At 37.6% G+C, this 23796-nt stretch overlaps 1 protein-coding gene across 1 annotated transcript in view; it reads right to left on the reverse strand.

Moving 5' to 3' along the window:
• LOC109988188 (neuronal membrane glycoprotein M6-a) overlaps positions 1-22947 on the reverse strand; it is a 30691-nt gene extending 7744 nt beyond the window's left edge. The window contains exons 1-6 of the mRNA XM_020639601.2: positions 22772-22947; positions 6421-6613; positions 5482-5638; positions 3252-3405; positions 417-493; positions 234-299 (exon numbers count right to left, since the gene is read on the reverse strand). Of these exons, the coding sequence (XP_020495257.1) occupies positions 234-299; positions 417-493; positions 3252-3405; positions 5482-5638; positions 6421-6613; positions 22772-22808 (684 nt within the window). The 5' untranslated portion in view covers positions 22809-22947. The remainder of the gene's footprint in view (positions 1-233; positions 300-416; positions 494-3251; positions 3406-5481; positions 5639-6420; positions 6614-22771) is intronic.
• Between the last annotated feature and the right edge of the window lie 849 nt (positions 22948-23796).

Here is a 23796-nt window from a genome sequence, read left to right on the forward strand (position 1 = left end):
TAGGTTAAAGATATGACTGAAGATCAGAGTTTTTTTCTAAGTATAAGGTACTTACTTATATTTATATCATATTATATTATTAAACAGTTGTCATGACTGTATACCAACGCTCCGATCTAACAGGTTCAACTGACTAGGAAAGTCATTGGTCAAGCGAAAACCTGTGGAGGTAACACTTTCCATTGCCTTCTGCAGACCCATAACCAATCAGATAGAAGTATAAAGGTCCTCACCATGGCGATGACAGCAGCTCCTGCTCCTGCCAGAGCGCACACAAACAGGTGGAAGGTCAAGTCCAGCTGCAACACAAATCAAAGAGTCAGAGTCTTGATCTCTATTCAGATATTTGCATGTAAACCATTTCAAATACAGAAAACAACATGTTCCTCAATCTCTTGTTGTTTTTTTTAGCTCACCTCGTTGGATTCACACATCTTGAAGAACTTCTCAGATCCTGTGCACACCTTCCTCTCCTCAGAGATAGTCACAGCTCCTGGTAAACAAGAACATTAACAACACAAACACTTTATTACTCTGGAGATGAATGAAATAAAGAACCTCTCTTTATGATGGGCCTGCAGGTACTAAAGAGTCTCTGTATTGATTTAATTAGAACATTATTCACTGTTTGCCACTGGGAGCTGACCAGTATGACCGCAGCGAGCAGCTGGGGGGAATGCATCCTATCCTTTGTGAAAAAGATTTGTATTCCTTGAAATACTGTAATTATTAGACACAATAACTACTCTGCAGCAGGAGGCTCATGTGCAGGTTAGACAGTAGGGGGCAGCACTGCATGAACTGCTTGGGATACATTTTCATTTTAACAGAGCCTGAAGAACAACATGGTGGACGGAGGTCTTTAGTAATATCTTGTTGATGTACACTGGTGGGTGGGCGAGTATGTAGAATGAATCACTCTTTGAGTTAGATGTTTTTACACGATGTAAGAAATCACAGATAATGATTTGAATGAACCATAAATAAATTTGTTCTCAGATGAATTATGGGTAGAAGTCCAAAGAGTATCTAACATACAATTATTTTTACATGACAATTAGGCTACTACTTTCTCATTTTAATACTGTTTTAAAAAGAGTGTGCAAAGTTTCAATTAAATATTTCAACACCTGGCATATCGTATTCCTATACATACATTATCTTCAATCTTCAATAGTTGAAGTTTTAATTGTGATGTTTTTGAGCTCTCTTTTTACACTCTTGGGGTCTTAATGATTACAATGAACAACAGTTTGGGAATGGGAGATTCATTTAGCCAGCAGCAGTAAAATGGGCCGTATAATGGCTCCACCATAATCTTTTGGCAAAATAAGCTCTCTAAGAGATCATCCACCAACAGTTCTTGTTTTAGTCACTGACAGGCTCAGATTGTTACTCCAAATATCTGTCAACATAACCGAAATGATCCCTACAGAGGTGGACCTTCTTCAAGAGAGAGATGCTTTCTCTAAACAGACACACGGTTTGGTCAATATCTTCAAAGCCAGCAGACTCTATTGACACAGTCAGTGATTGTACCTCACACAAACCAAAAGTTCATCTCAGTAGGGATTCTTTCTGTAATATTTTCAGGCACATGGAGCAAAAACAAATCTGAGCCTGTCAGTGACAAAGCAAAGATGTTCCTACTTTGATCAGTCACATGTGCCTTGATAAACACTGAATGATTAAATTGCAGCCATTACAGCCTTATCCCTGGCTACCTGTTGAAGATATCTACTGGAGCAAACCTCCCCATGTCCCTTTAAGTGATTCAGACCACACAATCTATTTTCAAACAACAAGACACTGTATTCTTAGCAATGTAGAAGGAGAATTTTGCTTCAGCCACTCCACAAATTGAGCTCGGAGCTCTCAGAGAAGGACTTTAGACGTTCAAAATAATACAGTGTTCTACTTTTCTCAGACAGGAACCAAAGAAAGTACTGGAGCACATAAAACAGACACTGAGGAAGAGGCAGTGCGTTGAAACATTAGTCCTTTGCACCTAAATACATTTGCCTTAAGTGATTTGTGTGCTCTAGTACTTTCTTCGGTTCCTGTCTGAGAGAAGTAGAACACTGTTTTCCTCTTTTAATTGAGGTCATTTTTGTCTTAAGGTTGTTATTTTTCTACTTTTGTCTGCCACCAGCATATTTAAAAAAAAAAAGGGTTTTGTCCTCACGCTGTAAGCACACATAAAAATGTTTCCTTGCTGTTTTAATAGTGACCGTTCATTGTTTCCAAACCTTCCTTTAAGTCAAAGGCCTAACTCAACAGCATTCACAGACAAGGAGACTGTGGTCAATCCTCTTCTTCCATTAACCAAATAGTTAAGTACAGCTCAGGTGACTGAATTGGCAGTTTTCAGTTGGGGAAAGATTCATGGTGGCACATGGTGCTCTGTGGGCTTGGCACTTTGGCTGCACTCACACAGGTTTTTTCCACTATCTATGCCAGTTTGGTGATTTGGTTTGTTGCCATTAATTAGAGTGAACTGAGCTTGTGGATGAATGTGTTCCAGTGAACAGGCAGCAAGGGGAAATTATGTACTTATCGTCATGAGGACTTATGAGGATGCTTAGGCAAGCTGCGTTCAGTAACTTATCAAACATTGGTGTTTATAACTAGAAAATCATTTCAACCTTCCAAATGGAGGAAAATTTAAGATTCACATCTAAATTAACAGCTTATAGATGTGTTCTGAATGGTATCATTTAACACATATTGGTAAATGGACTTGAGCTTGTATAGCGGTATTTTGAGTGTCCGTCAAAATGACAGTAAAAGTATCCACAAAGTAATGGATCTTTTTCTGGTATAGGTTAACTGAACAGAAATAAATCCCTTTTTAAAAGCCCCAGATTGGTCTAACAAAAACTGTCATCTTTCTTTCAAATCATGAGACTTTCTGGTCTGCCACTGATTTGTTTGTTTGTTTTATAGTGGTGGTTAAGTAGTAATCACAAAAACAGAGAAATTATCAGTCAGTGTTAGAAGTTAAAATAGATTTTTTGAAGTTATAATTTCTGTCAGTTTCATTATTTATTAACAGCCTGTTACATGGTTTTTTGAATCCACAAGTTATTTAGACCCAAAACATTTTTCACAGATAAGATCCAGCTTAGACGTTCTAAGAATTCTTAAAGCTGCTTTAACTTTAAGAACATTGATCAATACAATCTCAACATTACAGAGATAAAAAATGAATGAGACACATCCATCCATCGATGTCATTATGTGTCACATACCAAACTGACGCAGGTCCAGGCAGAGGTTGGCTCCCTCCACCAGGCTGGTGTTCTGACACATGGACCAGACGTTGAAGTACATGAAGACGGGCAGGCTGGTGAACGCTGTGACTCCGAGCCACACCAGGAAGAACAGGTAGGCCAGGAACATCAGCTGCAGAAAGATGGACCAAATGAAAGTTACGCATTTATGCCTTATTATTCACCTCTGCCAGGGGCGTGTCCTGAGGGGGGGGGCATAAAAATTCTAAGCAAAAACTCATGCTCACTGTCTAACCTGCAATGGACTTACTTGACAATTAAAGTGTTTTTGCAGGTTAGACAGTGTACAAGAGTGTCAAAGCAATTTAAAGTACTTAAAATTGTGACTTTGCACATACATCTTTGCTTTTGAGTCGCTAAAGAATAAAGTTAAGAAGATTTAAATGCTGCCAAATTTTGTTACTTACAAGTACATATAATTAGTGGGGATAGAATAGAAAGGGTAAAAAATGACATGTATTTGTGTTTGTCCACAAACTTGAAGCCACCCATCCATAAGTCAATGCCGAAGGTTGGCCACCCTAGTCAAAAAAGTCTGGACATGCCCCTGACCTCCTCCATCATAATCTCAGATAGTTTGTGTTAAAAGACTTCCTTTAGACTTATTTAATGTATATATTGTTTTGTATTTTGTATTTTCCATGTCTTAAAAAGCTTGTACTGTATTTATTTTTTCATCATTTGAGTAACTGTAATTTGGGATAATTTCCCCCCAGGGATCAACCAATTTATTTGCAATCCTGAAGTAAAGGTGGATCATTTAACTTGAAAAGGGTATTTCTTTGTAACTTTAGTCGCTATTATACCTAAACACCTGGCCCTTATACATTTATACACTGAATTCACTGATTATTGCAGAGGTCCGGTGTGAAGGTAATCCTGTCAAATTCCTGTATTATTCATATTTATGCATAAAAAGAACCTATAAAAGAGACTATTCTAGCTCGCTTTCTCTTGCCTATAAGCGTTCTTGAAGGCCAAACACCTGTGTGTGTGTGTGTGTGTGTGTGTGTGTGTGTGTGTGCGTGTGTGTGTGGTGTCTCCAGAGGTCTACACACGCACAGAAGAGCTACAGCTGTGAGGGAGACATTTCCTCAGCAGATGAGGACTCTTTTTTTTCACAGTTAGTCTGTTTGTCATGTCTGAGATTCAGACATGACAAACAGAGACACGTAGGTTCAGTCACGCTTTCCAACACCATCAACACGTGTACGTTACAGTTTAAAAACTCAAAACAATGTTAGACATTAAATGATGACTGAATCTTTAGTGTGTTTGGATTGTGATTAAAACACCCTGAACTCGTGAATTCAGAATGCAGCGTGATTAACTAATTAGTAACTTGGGACAAATAAATGTCTCCCTTTAATTAAAATGTTTGTAGCTAGTGAACAGATGACACGTTTATGTGTTTTTAAAATGTTTACATGTGTATTTAAAGTAGCTTCTTAGGCTTTGAAACAGTTTGTGCCAACAGTTTGAAGGGCTGTACAGCTTCATGTAAACAGAATATTATTCAATATTCTCTTTCATTCATCATTTTGGAATAAGGATCAAAACCTCAATATTATGTTAGGGATATGAAAAGTGAGCCGGCTGTTATAGTCGAGGAGTTATCATATCTTAATCTATATCCAGTCCAAAGATGTTCACTAAACATGGTCCTGCTCATAACACAGCATTGGATTAAAAATAACCCATTAAACCTCTAACCTGAACCTTGATACATCACCATGGTTACTGAATCTATACCTCTAACCTGATACATCACCATGGTTACTGACTTTACACCTCTAACCTGAATACATCATCATTGTTACGGTCTCTAAACCTGTAACCGGGATACTTCACTTAATATTAAAATTATTTTTCTTTCATAGTTAGACCCGCAGTTGGAGCTATGTCTGTAGCAACAAGTAACTCTAGTTTTCTGAAAATGAGCAGAGCTAGCTGTTAGCCTATTTTTGGGTACCATTGTTAGCTGTGGATTAATACATGTTTGACACTCAGGCTGGGATCTGCAGCAACAGGGTGGTGACTTGGGGCACATGTCAAAATATATTAAAGAACGAGTTTATGACATTAGAGGAAGATGTTACCAAGTGTAGCACTGTGGTTAACTGATGTGTGTTTTAAACATTTGGACAGATATGGCACTATAATGATATTCAGTCTTCTGGTTGCTTACGAATGCAGTCAGGCAGCGCCCGCAGGCGGTGATCTTGAACTCTCCATAGAGATCCCTAATGGCTCCGGTGGTGAAGAAGCCCTCCACCAGCAGCAGCACTCCAAACACAAAGAACCCAGCTGCAAGTCCATAGATGATGTACTTCAGGATGTCAATACTGTGAAGAGGACACACACACACACACACACACACACACACACACACACACACACACACACACACACACACAGTGTCAGTGTTTAATTAGTAGGCTATTTATTTGTTTTCACGTTAGTCTGGACCTTGTAGTCTCAACATGTTTCTTCAGCTAAATCAATGTTTTCATTTGCCAGAAACGTCAGAGACAACATGTGTTGACAGAGGGTTTTTTTCTGTAGTTTCTTAGAAGTATAAACTAAGTGTTGGTGGAAATGTTTGTGGGAGTGATGATCCAGTCTGTCAAATAGTTGAATTAGGTCAAATATAACAATTGATACAAGGTGTCAAAAATAGTTTATCAACATATCTGTACTCCAGTTTCAGAGAAATTGTGACCAAATAACTCTATGTATTTTCTTTATATAGTATTAAATATTAGATGGTATCTGTCTCTTAGCTAGTTAGCTTGTTAGCAGTGTTTCTAATACATAGTTTTATTTTTGGTGACCTGTTCTCCCTAGCTTTGCCCTCTCGTCCAAATGGCTCCAAATAATCAAGAAGACCACGATTATTCCCTCAAGGCTTCTTAATGTATACATTTTGCCCAGAATTTAGAAGCAGGAATTTGTCTTCCATTTGAAGCTAATGAGCCTCAAGCCAATTAATGTGTTAGTGAACAGAAACTATACAGATTTTTATTGGAAGATTTAAAAAACAGTCCTGAAAACTGTGACATGAGTAAAAAAAAACTCATTGAGACTGTCACTGAGAAAAAAAAAAGGTTAAAAAAAAATCACTCACATGGTGAACACATCCAGTGTCTCTCCAGGGGCTCTGATGACCTCAAAGTAATTCTGGAGGATGGTGACGGTGCCGCTCAGAGCCTCGTGGCCACACCCACAAAACAAGGCCACGCCCATGTAGAGGAGGATGGTGGCGATGAGAGAGGCCCAGGGCAGGCTTCCCACACATCGTTCACAGCACTCCTTACAGCCTTAAACAAACAGAAGTAATCAGAATAAAAGTGCTGACAATGTCTTACATATATTTGATGAGTCTTAACAATATTCACAGGATTTTTATGGTTCATTACAGAAAGCTGGTAGTGAAAATCAAGCATGCATACACATAGTGGTTATGAAGAAAGAAGGCAGATTTATTTTAAGTTCTTTATAAGCTTAAGGAAAGTTACCTGCCTTCATTAAAAAGCAACCATCTTTAAAAATATAGATGAAAAATAGTGTCTAGTTAGGCATGTACACTTTCACTTTGCAAGAGTTTTATTTTAAGGGAAAGATTTCATCTTCATAATTCAATAAATCACAGATTCAAAGGCAGCCACTTCAAATATCTGAATTGTTGGTGCAGCATTTAGAGCCACTGAACATTATATAATGTGACAGGTGCAGAACTCTTATTGAGGAGGACGGCACAGAAAAAGGAAAACAAAAGTGATTACAAGTTAATCTCAGCAATACAGGATCAAATCCATCCAGTAACTGTGTATTTATGACCCATCAAATATGAAAATCAATCACCCTTAAAATTAGAATATTTTTACATCCTTTTCTAATTGACTGATTTAGGTTCTGATACATGTGTAATGTGAAAATAGCTTCAGTTTCCATGGGAATGGGTCAGAATTTCAAAAATCCTGTTAACTTCATTCCTCATTCTGTAACCTGAGTGAACACACATTCAAATGATTACAGTTAAGTTTGGATTAGCGACCAAACTTAGTTGGTTGGGTTGAAGACAAAAATCATGGGGCACCAGTGGCCTAGTGGATAGTTCGGGCGCACCATTTACAGAGGCTACAGTTCTCAAAGCGGGCAGCCGGGTTCAAGTCCAAACTGTAGCTCCTTTGTCGCGTGTCAATTCCCACTCCTTCTATCTCCCAGATTTCCAACTCTATCCACTGTACTGTCTCACTAATGAAGGCATAAAAAGCCAGAAATTAAATACAAATAAATTCAAATAAAGTTCATACGTCCCCATACATCTCTAAATCACTTTCTGAAAGTAAAAGTCTTGTGTCTTTTTTTTACCCATTCATAGACCCTATATATAAACGTAAATGTTTGAATCAAATGGTGGTCAGGCAAATACAGAACAATAAGTTGGGCCTGATTGACCAGGTGATAATAATGGAACACGGAGCCATATAGCCAACCATCATACCAACGTTGTTAAACTCTAGTTTGAGTTGATCAGGTAGTTTTTGTTTTTAACCCACCCGCACAGGATGTCCAAGGTAAAAAGAGCGTCAGCGATATCATACTATAACAGACCTTTTATTCACTGGATAAATGACCAGTAAAGGGCAAGTAGTGTTGTAACATATAAGTATTTTTAATGTGGGCTGTATAATGAGTCCATTGTTTGACAGATCTGTCTTCATTGAGCACATGCAGTGTTGAGTTCAGTGTCGGGTCAATGGGTTTCATGAAGTGGTGACCACTTCATCGGACTGGTTAAATCATTTGGATGTGTTTGAAGCTGCTCTTCTACTAGACTTTTTTCTTTTCTTGATGTGTCTCTCCCTCTAGGATGTCTACTGCTTCCTCATCTTACCTGAGCTGCACAAAGCTCTTAAGCCAAAACTGCAGGTTGAAGTCATTCAAACTAAAAATACTGTTCATTTTTTGACTTGTCTTTTTAACATGTGCATGATGTGCTGGATTCTCACTGGGTTTAAAAGGACACCAAAAGTACATTGCAGCAGTCAATAATTTATTGTCTCTACAAACAGCTGGTTTTCTTAGAGCACAGTCTTAAAAAATACTCCGCCTCCACTCCAGCAAAGAAAATACTTTGTTTCGACATGTATGTATCTCTAATTGAAGGGGTCATTTGATACTGATCACAAAGCTGTTTTTGACAGCCATGCCGAGTAAAGAGAGTCAGCTGGGTGGCACTTCAAAAATGTAAGCTGGTGAGATGACAGCAAAAAAAGTAATTAATTCATTAATTAGACTTATCCAACATGCTTTAAGACAGGAGAAAAAAGGATGGGATTGTTACTATACATGGGAAACAGGTCTCTTTATGACAATTATTTATTGATAGGGAAGATGTGTCCATCAGAATAATCAATATATGACATTTGAATTTGACATATTTACTTTTATAATAATTTAGACTTTATTCATCCAGGTTGTTATCATCAGATGCTCTACCTAAGATTAAAAGTTCAATCATAAAACACTAAATTTAAAAAATGATCTGAGCTGACATAATTTGGGGAAAACAATGTAAACAGGGAAGTGTCTTTTAAAGAGAAACTAATCAAATAGATCTCAGATCACTAGCACTGACAAGATCCTGAGAAATATCCCAGTTTAATATTAGTTATTACTTCTACAAATTAAACAAATGACTACTACTACAACTCCTAATGATATTAATACTATGAGCTTTCAATTCAAATGCTTTATTAAATCCATATCTGCCACATCACAATCTCTCTCTCTCTCACACACGCGCGCCCACAAACACAGACCGAACACACACACAAGCATACACAAGCTTGCACCCACGCACGCACGCACACACACACACACACACACACACACACACACACACACACACACACACACACACACACAAACACACACACACACACACACACACACGCATCCCTTTCCTTTTTCACCTCCCTTTTGCACAAAAGGGGTTTGGGTTTGATGTCTGTGTGTGTGTGTGTGTGTGTGTGTGTGTGTGTGTGTGTGTGTGTGTGTGTGTGTGTGTGTGTGTGTGTGTGTGTGTGTGCATGTGTGTGTGTGTTTGTGAGTCATCGCACTGCTCAGGTTTAATCGACCAGGCTTGTTGCCATGCCAACAGGGGTGTGGCAGGAGCCTGCTGACCCACTTTGCCTGTAGCGTTGTCATGGTAACAGCACTGCTCTGCGAGCACTACAGTCACACTGATGTACACTTTGCACACACACACACACATAGACAAACACACGAACACACACACAGTCTGTTCCCATTTTCTTTATGGTGAAAAAATTATCTGTGAACATTTTCAATTTGTCTCCTGTCAAAATAAGAGTGCATAACAGAGGAACAAAAATGGCTGCTGTGTCTGGTAGGAAGGTACCATTTTGCACCGACTGACTCCATTTAATAAAACGCTAATGTGCTACATGCTAATTTTGGTTGCTCTCATGCATTTGAGTCTCACATTCACATATGAAGAAGATTCAGGAAACATGAAGTGATGGAGGCACAGAGAGGAGAAGTGATATATAAATCTGTTATGAGTTATGTGTGTAGGTGTTTCTGACAGACATTTTGTATTTGCTGTAAAACATTTCGAGGCCAATATCTGCATGTGTGTGACTGTGCGGTTGTGTTTCCAACAATGTGTGTGTGTGAGACTGTCTGAGTGTGTGTGCATCCTGAATTGCAGCCAAGTTATAATCCTCGTCATATTTCCATATTTGGGCTTATACGCAGGAAAGACCCAGTGACCCGGTAAAAACTGGGACAGGATAAACACAAACGACAGAGTACAACGTCGACTATGTGTGGCTGTGTTCTTTGTTTAAGAAGAGATAAATATTTTCAGTCATGATGACAAAATAAGCCTCCATTTCTTTTCCCATTATTCAAAATTACTGTTTTATATCCACACTATAGTAATGTTTAAGTTTCCAGTTCAATCAAAAGTAATTTTATAGTCATGACGATAAAAAAAAAAAGTCCGTAGAAATGTGTATATGAAACAAAATATTGGCCTGATAATAACTAAACTAGTAATATTTATAATATACAAAACAATACAGGAGATTTAAGAAGAGCTAATTGTTTGGTAGTTTTTGGAAAAATATTTTTTTTATGCTTTTGAGCCTTTATTGGAGAGAAAGCTGAAAGGAGTAAATCAAGTAGAGAGAGCAGGGAATGACATGGACTCACATGTTGGATTGGTACCCGGACCGCCATTGCCCTTCAGACAATGTCCTTCTGACAAACTGACAAACTGTTAGAGTTTAAGTATGTGTGAAGTATGCAGGATATGACGGATTGTGTTGTACTTTGCTTTTGACATTTTTGGTTTTGTTTTCATGTGAGAGTGTCCCTTGGTCAGGTGGGACATTAATTACATTCTGGCTTGTTCTATGCAGATGACAATCAACATGTAGTTTAACTGCAAGATCTTTCATTTCAGTTGTTTAAACATCTAAACGTCACACTTCCATGTGTGTCCAGAAAGCTAAACATCATTTTAATGGATTCATTCCATCACCTCTCACACAAGCTGGCTTCCTTCCCCTTGCTTTTCCAGAGACTGCAACTGGATTCACTTCTCTGCCAGTGCCAACTTTAAGGACCTGTTAGCTAAGATTCCTACCAGGATTTCTCTGATGGACACCAACGACTGGCTCTCTACTTCAGCTGTGGAACGCCTGTCCATCTGTCTCCGCTGAGTGACAGTGTCACAGCAACCAGGTCCCAGCTGAATTCTGACTATAGCACTAGGAACCCAAAGTAAACGAGCTGAATGGATGCTAATTGAACTATACCATGATGCATATTTGTAAAAACATATAATATATGTTATGTCAGCTCTTTCTCCAAGATGGAACAAATGAACAACTTTAAAATGCTGTTTTTCTTAATGAAGTTTGGATTTTCTCATGCACCTCAAGATGTCAGAAGAAACACATTGCTGACAAAAATCAGCGTGGTTGGGAAAGCGTTATTTAAGTCATAAAGAAGACATTCTCATCTTTTCATTGGCTTTTAATTGTGTGTATTTACTGTGCTGTACAAATTAAAGAGAGCTTTACTTCTGTTCTGAAATCATCTTTCAAGTGGTAATCTTAGTCATCCTTTTTTGTTCTACCATCCAAACACTGGTCCTCAGTGACTTTCTGAAAGATTGATAATATACTATGTATACATTTTTAAAGCACCATGACAATAATATCTAACTTCATCTCAAATCCTACACCATCACGACAAAATGAACCCCTAGTCACAGTAACGCACAAATGTGAGGGTCTAACAGATCATCTAGCTGCTGAATATGGCTGCGTGTTTGTGTGTGTATAACAGTGACTTAGCTCTGACAGAGGACTGGGTTGCTAACACAGAGTCAAACATAAAGAGAGCAAGAGAGTGAAACACACACATAGTGTGTGGCCTGAAGATGCACTCAAGAGTCAAAGCAGTGTTCTAATGGAAGATGACAAGTTTAACCCCACTGCACCATGTAGAGATGGAAGAAGTCCAGCACAGTGGAGTACAACCCAGATACACATACATCTATTTGTACACTGACAAGAGTCAAGCTGACATTATCTGCAGGTGACTTTTATTTTCACATTGTGATCATTTAAACAATCTTGAAGTAATAATGATGCTTCACTCTGAAGTACATCTAAGTGTATTTCTACACACACACACACACACACACACACACACACACACACACACACACACACACACACACACACACACACACAGCTAATGGTTGTGGCCTCTGCTGGCATGGCCTCCTGAAAAGATTCTCCTAGCTGCCAATCAAATTGTCTATTCATCCAAAAATCCCTGCTTCCCTGTCCTTCCCTGTGAGTCTCACCGGTATGTCAGAAAATGTCTTAAAGTTCATTATTTCTCTTCATCGTCTATAATCTATGTATTTAAAGCATTTAATGAACAACTTTGAGTCTTTAGAATTACAGAGAAAGCAGGAAGATCTACGTGTTTTAAACAAGGAGCGAGGTGAGGAAAGCTCTCCCTGTAATGGATATATAGATAAATATTTTATTTCACATTACATTTAACTTCTATCTGACTGTAATTTGCTGTTCAACTGAGTTCAACTGCTGAAGCTGGGTCTCAGTAGGTTCTGAAGTCAACATAGTCATCCACCCATTTCTTTTTGAATCCTCATTTGAAGCCACACTGTGGCTCGGCAGTCTTAATGATCTTCATTCTGTTTTCACCACTACAGTGTCCTGAAGACGCTGAAGAGGATTTCCTGGCACAACTTCACCAACTACCAAGGTGCATGACGAGTGAAAGGCTTGAAGAGGTCAAAAAGCTCCAGCAACACTTGTAGTATGAAGATCAACTTCATTAACAAATACCCTGATCAGGATGCCTGATGAGGGCCACAAGCTGTCTGTCTTTTTGACCTCAACACTACAGTCTAACAGGAACCTGAGGTTTATTGATTTGTGGGTTTTTATCTTTGCATGTCTGGAATAACATTAACACACCCATGTCAGTCTAGCAGTTACTACAGATTATTACAAGAGTAGCCATTTGTGAAATGTAATAAATGTATGTTTTCATTTTTTTTAAATCTGGCCTAAATTTACAGACAGATAACTCCAGCAACAATGATTGATACTTAATGGAGCTTGTAATGCCACACATGAAGAATACTGAAGAGGATGATGAACTACATGACTCTCTGAACAAGCTGCATCAATGTTTTGAGTTAACATTGTTGGCTTGTTATAAGCTTTTCTGTCATTTGTTTTGTGCCGCTGCTTAACGTTACATCTGGCAGGCAGCTGCTGGCTAGCAGGCGTTTTGTGTATTATCGTTTCATGGTGACATTAGATGATTCTGCTTCACAATTTTTTACCTCTAGTCATCACCTCGTTGTTTTTGCTCCTGTTTGAATTCAGAAGTTTTATGGGACGACTGTGATTTGGATTGTTATCGTTCATGGTTGTAGTAAACTCTTTTGCACTCATGTGATTTGTTCATTCTTAATTTTTTTAATTTGATTGTGCTTGAATTTTCCTCCTTATAAAACATTCTTTAAAATATTTACGCGGGCTGTTTGAATCTTGTTTTTTCCCCCCTGAAATATAATTTGTTATTGGATGTTTTTTTTAATCAAAAATCCTTTGCACTCATAACACAATCCATAAATCTGTCTCCTCAGTCACTATGTTCTTTTGCAATTGCTGATGATAAGAATTAAATTATGAATAACAAAAGGCTTGTGTTTTGTAAATAATACTGTACATAATACTGTTTCATTTGTGTAAATGGACTGAGCAGATCATAAGAATAAAGGTAGCCCACGCAACATCACAGTCCTGACAAAGAGGAGATTAGCATTCATCTGGTCACAGCTCCCATGATGAAAGAGCTTTTTTATTTGCTTTAAAATAATGTAACTGTCATATTTGCAGGAGGGATGTCCCCTACAGTTTATATTTCTGCAATTGGTACTGTAATTATGTGGAAGCGGATGCAGAACAGCAATAACAGAGACATGAGGAGGGGGAAGCCACAAGGATACCAATCACATGTCAGAGATGGTTCTTCTCAGACAGGCAGGTGGTTAACAAAGTACAGGACAATGGTACTGTTGAAGTTTACCTGCCAAAGTGAAATGCAGCAACATACGTTTGAGTTAAATATGAACGTCTGGACTTTCTTTTGACTCATTTTTGTTTTAAATTAAAGGATCCAAAAAAATCATTATGCAACAGTCAATAACACAGAAAAAAAAATAGAAAAAAATAAGGTAGTGGTAGCCTAGAAACTCATGTGTTAAGGAAGGTAAAATTGTTATGTTCAATAGACTGGTTGCTTTGAAAAGATTGATGTCTCAGCGGTTTCTGGTCTTCTAAAACAAAAACAGTCTTATCTCTGTAGGGATCCTCCCTGTAATGTTTCCAGACTCTGAATACAAATCTGAGCCATCAGATCAGACTAAAAACAAGCACTTAAAAAATGAATTTACCCCCCAGGATTACATTGCATCCATTTCAGCCAAATTTGAACTAATTTCCTGATCTTATATTTAAAAGCAATAATCACAGTGGGTAACTAAAGTAACGGTCAAAACAAGGGTAACAATCTATCAGAGCACTGGTTTACTGTACATACTATTTATTGTACATTGTACATTTTTAAGTTAGGTATGAAGAAGGTGACTGTAACATTGGGTTTAAATGAACGCATTGGTGTGATATCCAGTATTAAACTGTATTCATTTGATTTAGATGAAAAAAACAAACACAAACACTATTGTATGCTGAGTTATTGTCTATCATTCTTACATGCCTTCAAAATCAAACAAACAGAGTGCTGATACAGCCTTTATAGACTGTCATTTTAAAGCAAATAAACCAGAATTTCGTATGCAAATTTATAAAAAATATAGGAAGAAGACAGCCGGCAAAAAAGTATAGAAATATGTAATATTCCTCTTTACATAACAACACAGAAAAGACTTGATACGCTTTACTTCCCAGAAAATAAAATAAAGATTCAGAGCGGTACCCGCTACATAATATATGCAGCATCACAAGACTCTGAAACAGCTTTGATCCAATCAATTGAACCCCTCAGGTATAAAACAGAAGGACATCAAACTAATGATTAATTTGCAAGAAATCCTCAAATGTAAAAGGAAAACCCTGCAGAAACACAATCCATAATGAGAATTTTGTTTGTTTCTTCGGTGTTACTGTGTAAATGGAGACTGAACCACTCCCTTCCTCAGCTAAACGGCAGAGAGAGAGAGAGACAGACTGTAGTGATGATGTCATCCTCAGACTCCTGTTGGAGCAGCTCCACAGACGGTGAAAAACTGGAAACACTGCCAGGACTCTATGACAGCGGCCTCAGCGAGTTTTCAGGGATATGAGATTATGTTCTGACTCATAGCTGGACAAATGCAAGTAAAGCTGCACAGAACACAGCTAGCTCATGTACCAATCTATCACATACAGTAATACATCACAGCTTCTGAACCAAATCTTGATGTTTGTGTGATTATGGAGTGTTGGTTCCTCTGTCTGTAGATGAATAATTAAAAAGGATATGGCGTCTAAAAAAAGATAACATCTAAAAGGGCTCCACACACAGAGTCCTTAGATAATGATCACACCTTAGACGAGAATATTGAGAACAACAGCTCGTTTTAAAGAATATTTGGGGCTCGCTGAAAACAAAGTATTTCATCCAGATGGGCGGGGTTTTCAGGACATTACTATGCCAATTTAGTGAAAGTCTTCAGTCTTGAACAGTGACCGCTCTATTTCCTGTTACAGCTAAATTCAAGGTTTGACTTTTTTAAAATCATGGTCTATCTCTGAAGATGACTACACTGTGACTGTTTCACAAAACACAAAAACAATGTTCTCAGATTTAGATGAAGGCACCAAATATACCAAGTTATTTGTAGGAAATATGACACTTCGCCCTCTAATTCATGTCTACAGACAAATTGATTGCATTGATATCAGTCTTAAATAGACGTGTTTTAGTCCATTCAATGTCAACATATATTAAGTGTACATTCATTACAGTATAACATAATAGTTGTCAATTTAAGATCTGATCAGTCGTTAGGTTTAAGATGTTTGAACATGCCACATTTGAAGCCGTGCCAACAGTAAAGACCCCAAATAAATTGATGATCACACACGAATACAAAAATGATCTCTTTGAGATTATAATCCTGCAAAACATCTACTTAACATCTATTTTAGAGTAAAAGAAATTATGAGGTTAATAAACAAGTAAAGTCATATTTTTGCTGGTTTATCCAAACAGCAACATGAGGATCCAATTGGAGGTGGAGTGAGAATGTGCATCAGGTAATCCAAGGCTAGCTGTAAGGCACCACACTCAAGTCAAATATCCTTTTAGTTAAACTCAGAGAGTATTTTGACCATGATCCTTCCATAAAGTGGCCCTTAAAAGCTAAACGGGTGTTATAGGGAAGACTCCTTGCTAAGAAAATGTTTTTTTCTTCTTGTTCACAGCTGATTTAAGGCTACCTACTGATTAGATTTACCTGGGAGTGTACTGGGAAAGCACTCATGAAACATTTAATACAGGGATAGTTTATTACAGTATATAAAATAGATTTTACAACAAGCCTGTCTATTAAATTATCTTAATATTTATTTTGCACAAGTGAAATTTTGGGCTGATGTTGATGATCAGGCAGATTCATGCCCAGAAGCTGCTGATATCTGGATCAAAGAGTTCCAATCGTTTGCAGAGTAATACAATATTGCAGGCAGGTTTAGGGTCAACCTCTTCCTCCCACTTTGGTCAGAAAACCGCTCAGCTGCTTGGTGTGTAAATGTGATACACTCACAGGCAACAGAAAATACCTTATTTGAAGCTAGATTTCATTTCTACTCATGATGGAAGGTAATGAAATTACAGAGAGGGAGAACCATTCTGAAGGCTTTCTCCTCTCCACAATCTATTCATCCTCAACCGCTGGGCACCAGCAGAGTCAATTTGTATTGACTTATTCCTCTGTCCATTAAGTTGCTTTCTATTAGTGGTCATAATAATGAAATGGATATGAGGCAAATACACCCAGTCCACTCTCAGCGGTTTGACTATACTCAGTAAATAAGAAGTTATATTTTGAAATGGTCCCAGTCAATTAATTATAGCTTTTATGTAGGCTTAGAAAGAAGGAACACACAACATATCCTCATACAATAAGACATATGATATGTTTTCAGCACCTTCTCAAGCCAAGACGACACACAAGATACAATCAAACAAATGCACCAAGAATCATCTGCTGAGCAGCTGTTGCAACACATTTCAGATGTTGCTTGAATATACCCTCCTTTCACTTCTGTTGGAGTGTACCCTTCAGCACCTTTAAGGCACCAATTAGCATCTGTTTTGATGAACCCTTTGGTGTTTTAGCATTAGTTTCAAGGCTTCAATTTCAAGGTACCCTATTACCACTGATTAGAACATTTTCTAGAACGCTTGGCTGGTTAAAGTGAAACCATAAACTATGTCTGGACCAGGGCTGTGAAACAAATAGTTTTCTTAATATAGATTCATCTCTGGATTCAATCACGTTTTTAATTGTGTGTTTGAACTTCCAATATTTTGCAATTCCCAACAGTTTTTGTTAGACTTTCATTTGTATTTTTTTACTGTCTTAAGATACGAGTACTTAACTTCCTGTTTGGATACAAACCTGATTTTATTTATTTAAGAAACATAGTAGATCTGAGATTACGATATTATCTTAACCACGGAAACAGGAACTTGTTACAGTTTGAAAACTAAATGAAAATAGCTAAAAGGAACAATAAAAAAAGTGAAATGTTTGATGTTACAAGGTGGATATTACTGTCTGGGAGTTTTTAAAGCGAAATGAGCCATTTAGAAGTTCTGGGGTGCCATTCTTTTCCATTAGTGTGGCTACAGGGCATCTACCGGAGGTTAGTTGCTAAGCTATGGTGTGCTTAAAGGGACATAATGGCACATGATTAATCAGATTTAAAAATAAATGCGTTAATTATGAGCCATAATTGCTTTATTAATGCTGACAGCCCAAGTTTAGAGTATACAAAGTATACACAGTGAATGGGAAAAATGGGATTACCACATAAACGTATGCAAAAGATAAACAACCAACATGATACCAAAAAACAATTCTCGCTTTCTCATGAGATACCGTAATGTCTCTTAATTTCAGCGTCATTTTAAATGAATCAATCTCAGGCCAGTTCTTTGTAACTTAACATTTCCTCTTTGAAATGGCAAACACAAATCCAGTCTTTGCTAAAAGGAAAAACAATGATATGTTTAATGACTCCATGTTTAACCAGATTATATTTGAGAGTAACTATAACTAGCATGAGGTGTGATGTGAGTGAGTGTTGTTTGGAAAAGAAGGGAGTATCCAAAAAGCAATCCAAACTCCAACCTGACAATCGAAAACCTAGAAGATCAAACAACAGCAGAACACACACCACAAAAAGGTTTCTCATAATAGAATATTGTTAAGTCCGAAAATAATCACCCTTTTTACAATTTTTTTCTACTCTTTCTCAAATCTCTAAGATGTTCCTTATTTAAGTTAAACCTAAGTTATGCACTTCCTTGCATGTAGCATGTATTAAGACCACCCGTTTAATTAATTTTAAGGCTCTTTCTTTCTTGACATTTCAAACAGAGGTTGAAGACCTTATTTCCATCAAATTGGAAAAAAAATCGGCCTATAATATATTCCATGATCTAATTCTCTGATTCTTTTGTGTTTGACTCTGAAGCCAAGGCACCTTTCTTGTTCAGAGTTGATGAAGTTGTATAGACTTATCTTCTCATATGTTCTTATCAGAGTTATAACAGCAACAAATTGTTTACATCTAGTGAAGGTTTTTTTTCTTTCTGGCTGTGAATTCTCCATCACAGCTGGACACAGGAAGTGTAATCTTGTTTGATAAGGCTCTGTCTGTTTTGGCTTTAAAATGTTACTCTTTAATCGCAGCATACTACAGGATGATAATGTTGTAGATTAGTGATTTTCCAAACATTTCAGAACATTATTTACCCAACATAACTGGGGGGATGCCATATCTTTAACGCCATACTTTAATGAGGACAAACAAACTCTTTTTCCAAAATATTTTGAGGATTAAAAATCTATTTAATACAACATTCCAATATGTGTTTTATTATTTTATATATTGACAATAATTTGGTTGTTCCACCAGTGATCCATGTTCCACAGTTTGGGCATTACTGTTGAAGACAAATCTATTTCAGAAGAAGAAACTGGGTCAGAATGAAATTTTTAGCAGCCACTTCCTGACAAATAACATCTTCTGATTCCTGCTAGCATGAAAGTACTAACTATGATCCAACAGAGCACTGTGATGAGATGAAGGTCTAACCTTAAGATGACTTGTTTAACTCAGACTTTAAAGGCTTACCAACAAGTTTTGGATTCTAAACCCAACCAAGTACAGATGATTTACAACGTTAACCATGTGGTATACTGGTAAGAACTTGTAGGTGTCAGGACACGTTGCTGTCATCCTTGGGGTACCAGTTTTGGAAATGCTCCTGTGGGTCAGGTAAAAGGGAAGGAGCAAAATGGCCGATGTGATCATATGGGTTTGGGGAGCAACCACAAAATCTCCCAGAGCTCTCCAGGTAACACTTCCTCTTCCATTTACATTATACTTTCAACATTCAACATTCAACATTAAACAACAGAATATTAACATAATAAGATCTTTTTATACACGTTGATGATTAGTTCCCATTGATGAGAGAATGGGAAAGATTTGATAATTTAACATCCCAATTTAACAACGAGTTATATTAATCCAGAGAGTAAAGATTCCATCCATACACCGGACGTAATTATCCTTACCTTTCCACCTGTAAGTCAAATCTAAGCCAGGGCTTTGTCATCGTGTTTTTAAGTGGATCTCTCATTTCTGAATCCAGTCAAATCTAATCATCATATCTTGTGTTTAAATGCAGGAAATCAAATGTTTTACTAATCCAATAAATTCAAACATGTTATCAACAATAACAGGCCTCTTTGGAAACACAGCTAAAGATACTGTTTTTAAGGCCTACTGTACAGGAGATACATATATAGCCAAATTATCTCGAGTGATATTATGAATCAGCAATTAGCAACTCCCGTTTGCAGTGTCCCTATGAATGTACAGAAAGCTATCACAGTGCTTTGATACTGAAGGAAACATGATGATCCTGAAGGGCCTTCTTATTAGATGAATGGCTGTTTCTGCTTGATGGAAATTGGAGGTAATGATGTGTTTAGGAAGGGTAAATCACATTGAATGAATACAACAACAAAACATGTTTCATGTCGGTGTAACTGACTCAGGAAAAGGCTTTGAGTTTTCCTTTTTTTTCCATTTGTCATGTTGACTGCCTGTCATTGATCACATCTGGAAATGTCACCAGGTTAAAATGAAAACTGGAAATCCAGAACAGACTCACATTATTCATATATTATGCAGCACCTTCCCTTTCAATGTTAATCCCATCCAGGAGTGAAACAAACGGCAACAAATAGTTCACTGAATGTCTAACAGGACAAGAAATTCACCATAGCTTGTGAAAGTTTGGAGGATCTTTGGGCACTATTACAGTGAACAACATCAGCATATGTTCGCTAACACAGCAATAAACCTAGCTGACATTAATATTCAGGAATTGTGTTATTTATGCCTTTCCTATTCAATAATTTAACACCATCAAACAGAAAGGTTAAGCAGAAGAAGTTGAATGCTAACGCTAGCTGTTGATGTCAGAAGAAACATTTGGTGAACCTGAAGTCTCTAAGTAAAACTTGGCCATGCGATCATTTTCAAGTCTTATTACTTGAAGAATAAACGCAGCCAAAGTCTGGAGATGCCTAATTGAGAATTTAATGAGAGAAAACAACAATATATCAGTAACACACAGTTTAGGTCACTGACTCAACTTACTGACTTTGATCATTTTTTAATTGTAAGTGTTGAACGGATTAACAATTATTTTTTTATGATCAAGGCTTGAGCATTAGACTTAATGTGTACACTGTCTTATAGTCTAATTCTGCATTTTGCACAGCTGATCTGTTAATAATTAATCACATTAGTAATCTGTTCAGCCAAAATAAGCAAAAAAACAGTTTTCTCAAATGTCAGTGCAATCAGAGGTGTGAATTTCCCACAGCACAGCTAGCATAACTGTTAAAAATGAAAGTGGTTCAAGATGTCAACCAGCTTTCTAACGGTCCAGTATGTCTGTATTTCATCTCATCATGAATATATATATTTATTACATCTAAAAGGAGCAGGAGAGAGTGCAAATAGGCCAGTGACGGCTAAACTAAACAAGGATTTTAAAATAAAGAAATAAAGGTGGAGAGAACGACACCGATGTGGGATGGGAACTAGTTGAAAGGATGAACAGAAGGAGTGGGGGTGAGTGCTCAGCAACAAAAAAAAAAAGTGTCTGAAATGAAAAATCATGTTTGCTTGAAACATCATGCCTCACTATTTGGCTCTCTGATTGGCTAAAACAAAGTCCTTACAGAAAAAACACATGAATCCGCCTATCACACAACAGATGACAATTCCATAAGGGTGTTACCATGGATACAGTGTTAATAAACAACAATAAAAGCAAATAATAGTTCAATTTTTTTCTGTAAAATCACCTCCTTGTTCGGTGCATTTCAGAATCTGTGAAAACAGCAGCGGCTTACGTCTGTTTGTCAAATTGAAGGTGCGACGAGGAAAATGGACACGCCCATTTCATTTTTTTACAGCCCACAATAACAACACAAATATGGGAGGATAGCTTTTTTTTAATTGCAAAAAAAACCACACATTGCCAGAGGAAACTGATGTTTAATGGTGTAAGATTATAAAGTGGAAAAAATGGACGAAGGAAAGGAGATATTAGAGGGAGGGAGGGGGGGGGGGGGGTAGTAGTGAGGGAGGGAGACAAAACTGAGGTATATGGAGATAGTGGTGAAAAAGGCAGGGAAAAACAAAAGACCTGCAGAGGCAGACCCTGAAAATGGAGTAAGAGATATACTGAGTTGAACGAATGCATAAAGGGAGACCAGTGATAGAGACATAAAGAAAATGGAGGGAAAGGACAGGGAGCGACACAGACAGCTGAAAAAAAGGGAGACATGCAGAGAGCCAGGGAGAGAAGAGAGGAAAAGGCGTTCAGACAAGCGTGAAGCATCAACAATGGAGGCTAACAAAGAAAATCCCAATGGAGGCATCAATCACTGCCCCACTTATCCCTCCTCCCTCTAATTTTTAGGCTTTATTGAAAGCTTTTTGCCCCACACTCCCTCCTTCTAGCACCCTCATCTACCCCCCTTTCCTCCCCCCTCTGCCACTCCCACCTCCTCCATCCATCCATCCGTCCATACATGCATGCATCCATCCATCTGTCTGTCCATCTGTCCATCCAGCCTCCCAAAACAACACCTTCCCTCCATGTCTGCCATCTCCTCTCATCCTCGACACAAACAATCTGCTGATTTAAGCATCCATTTATCGAACGCACCACAAAAACAGGGTTGTATAATCTGGGGTGTTATCAAAAGCAGACATATCGGTGGGGGGGATTAAAAAAAAACACAGACAATGTTTATTTCTGCTGGGAAGAATAGCTAATACAATCAAATGTAGGCAAATTTTCAAAATGAGATATAAAGATAAAAATCTAAGCTTTTCTCTTTTTCTGCAGGACGTCTTCTGTCTCTCTCTGCCCACAACACACACACACACACACAAAGGAATCCCATGATACTGAGATGGATGGACGAACAGAACAATGGCACAACGGCACAGCTGATGAAAGATAAAAATTAGCAAATTGCTCTTCCGTCCTACCTTTCTGGCTCTGTGATTCATCCATGTTTTCCTCCATTGTGGCACGTTACAGTCCCTTTTTCTCAGTTTAGAGTGAAGCAGTTTAAAGCCCCTTGCTAGCTCGCAGCACAGTGTGAGCGTGTGTATGTAGGAGGATGTGTGTGTGCGTGTTTTTTTTCCCTCCCTGCAAATGATGGAGGCTCAGGGAAGTCCCTGTTTCAACAAAGCTCTCTCTCTTCACTCCAGCATCCTATCTCTGCATCTATCTGAACAGTTACATTCCTATCATGGACAGTGATTTAAAAAAATGGTATTCAAGTTAAAAAAAAAAGGAAAATTTAATGTAAAAATTCAAAAACATTTTATTAATAAAAAACTATTATTTTTAATTCTTAGCTATTAAATATAATAAAGTTAATGTCAAAAACATTAGGTAAGCTTATGAGTCTAGATATTAAATTCTTGTGACAAATATGATAATATAAATATATATTTTTTGTTAAATTTAAATATGCCAGAAGGTGAAAAGCAGTTGATGTCTACCGAGGACTAGGGACAGAAGAAATGAAAAAAAAGTAACCTTTTCTCTTGTTTCTCTCAGAAAAGTTCAGAATTAATTCAAAGTTTAGGGAAAAAAAGACAAAACAACCTTTCCTTCCTCGCTTGTTTCTTATTGTCTGCTGGGAACTGATCCTGACCAACTGACTTAATATTTGACGTCATAATTTATGACTAGATATCTTGATTTACCCCTTGAATTTCTTGTTTTATTTGACTTTTCCACCTTATTCTCATTATCTTAATTTCATACTCAGGTTAACTACTTTTTTCTTGATTTGAATTTCATTCTTATCATATTGACTTTATTTTTTTCTACAACAACTTTCAAACATTGAATCCCAAAAACCTTTTTTTTTTTAAATAAAAAAAAGTCCTCAGAATGAAAGTCTTGCTGCAGGGCAAATGGAGCTCTGCTGCTAACACAACCCTTCTCCTTAGAGGCAGACAGTGGACGCAGCCAGCTGATAGTACCACTGGCCACACAG

The sequence above is a fragment of the Labrus bergylta genome, chromosome 1 (genome assembly GCF_963930695.1).
Source record: "Labrus bergylta chromosome 1, fLabBer1.1, whole genome shotgun sequence".
Lineage (NCBI taxonomy): Eukaryota > Metazoa > Chordata > Actinopteri > Labriformes > Labridae > Labrus > Labrus bergylta.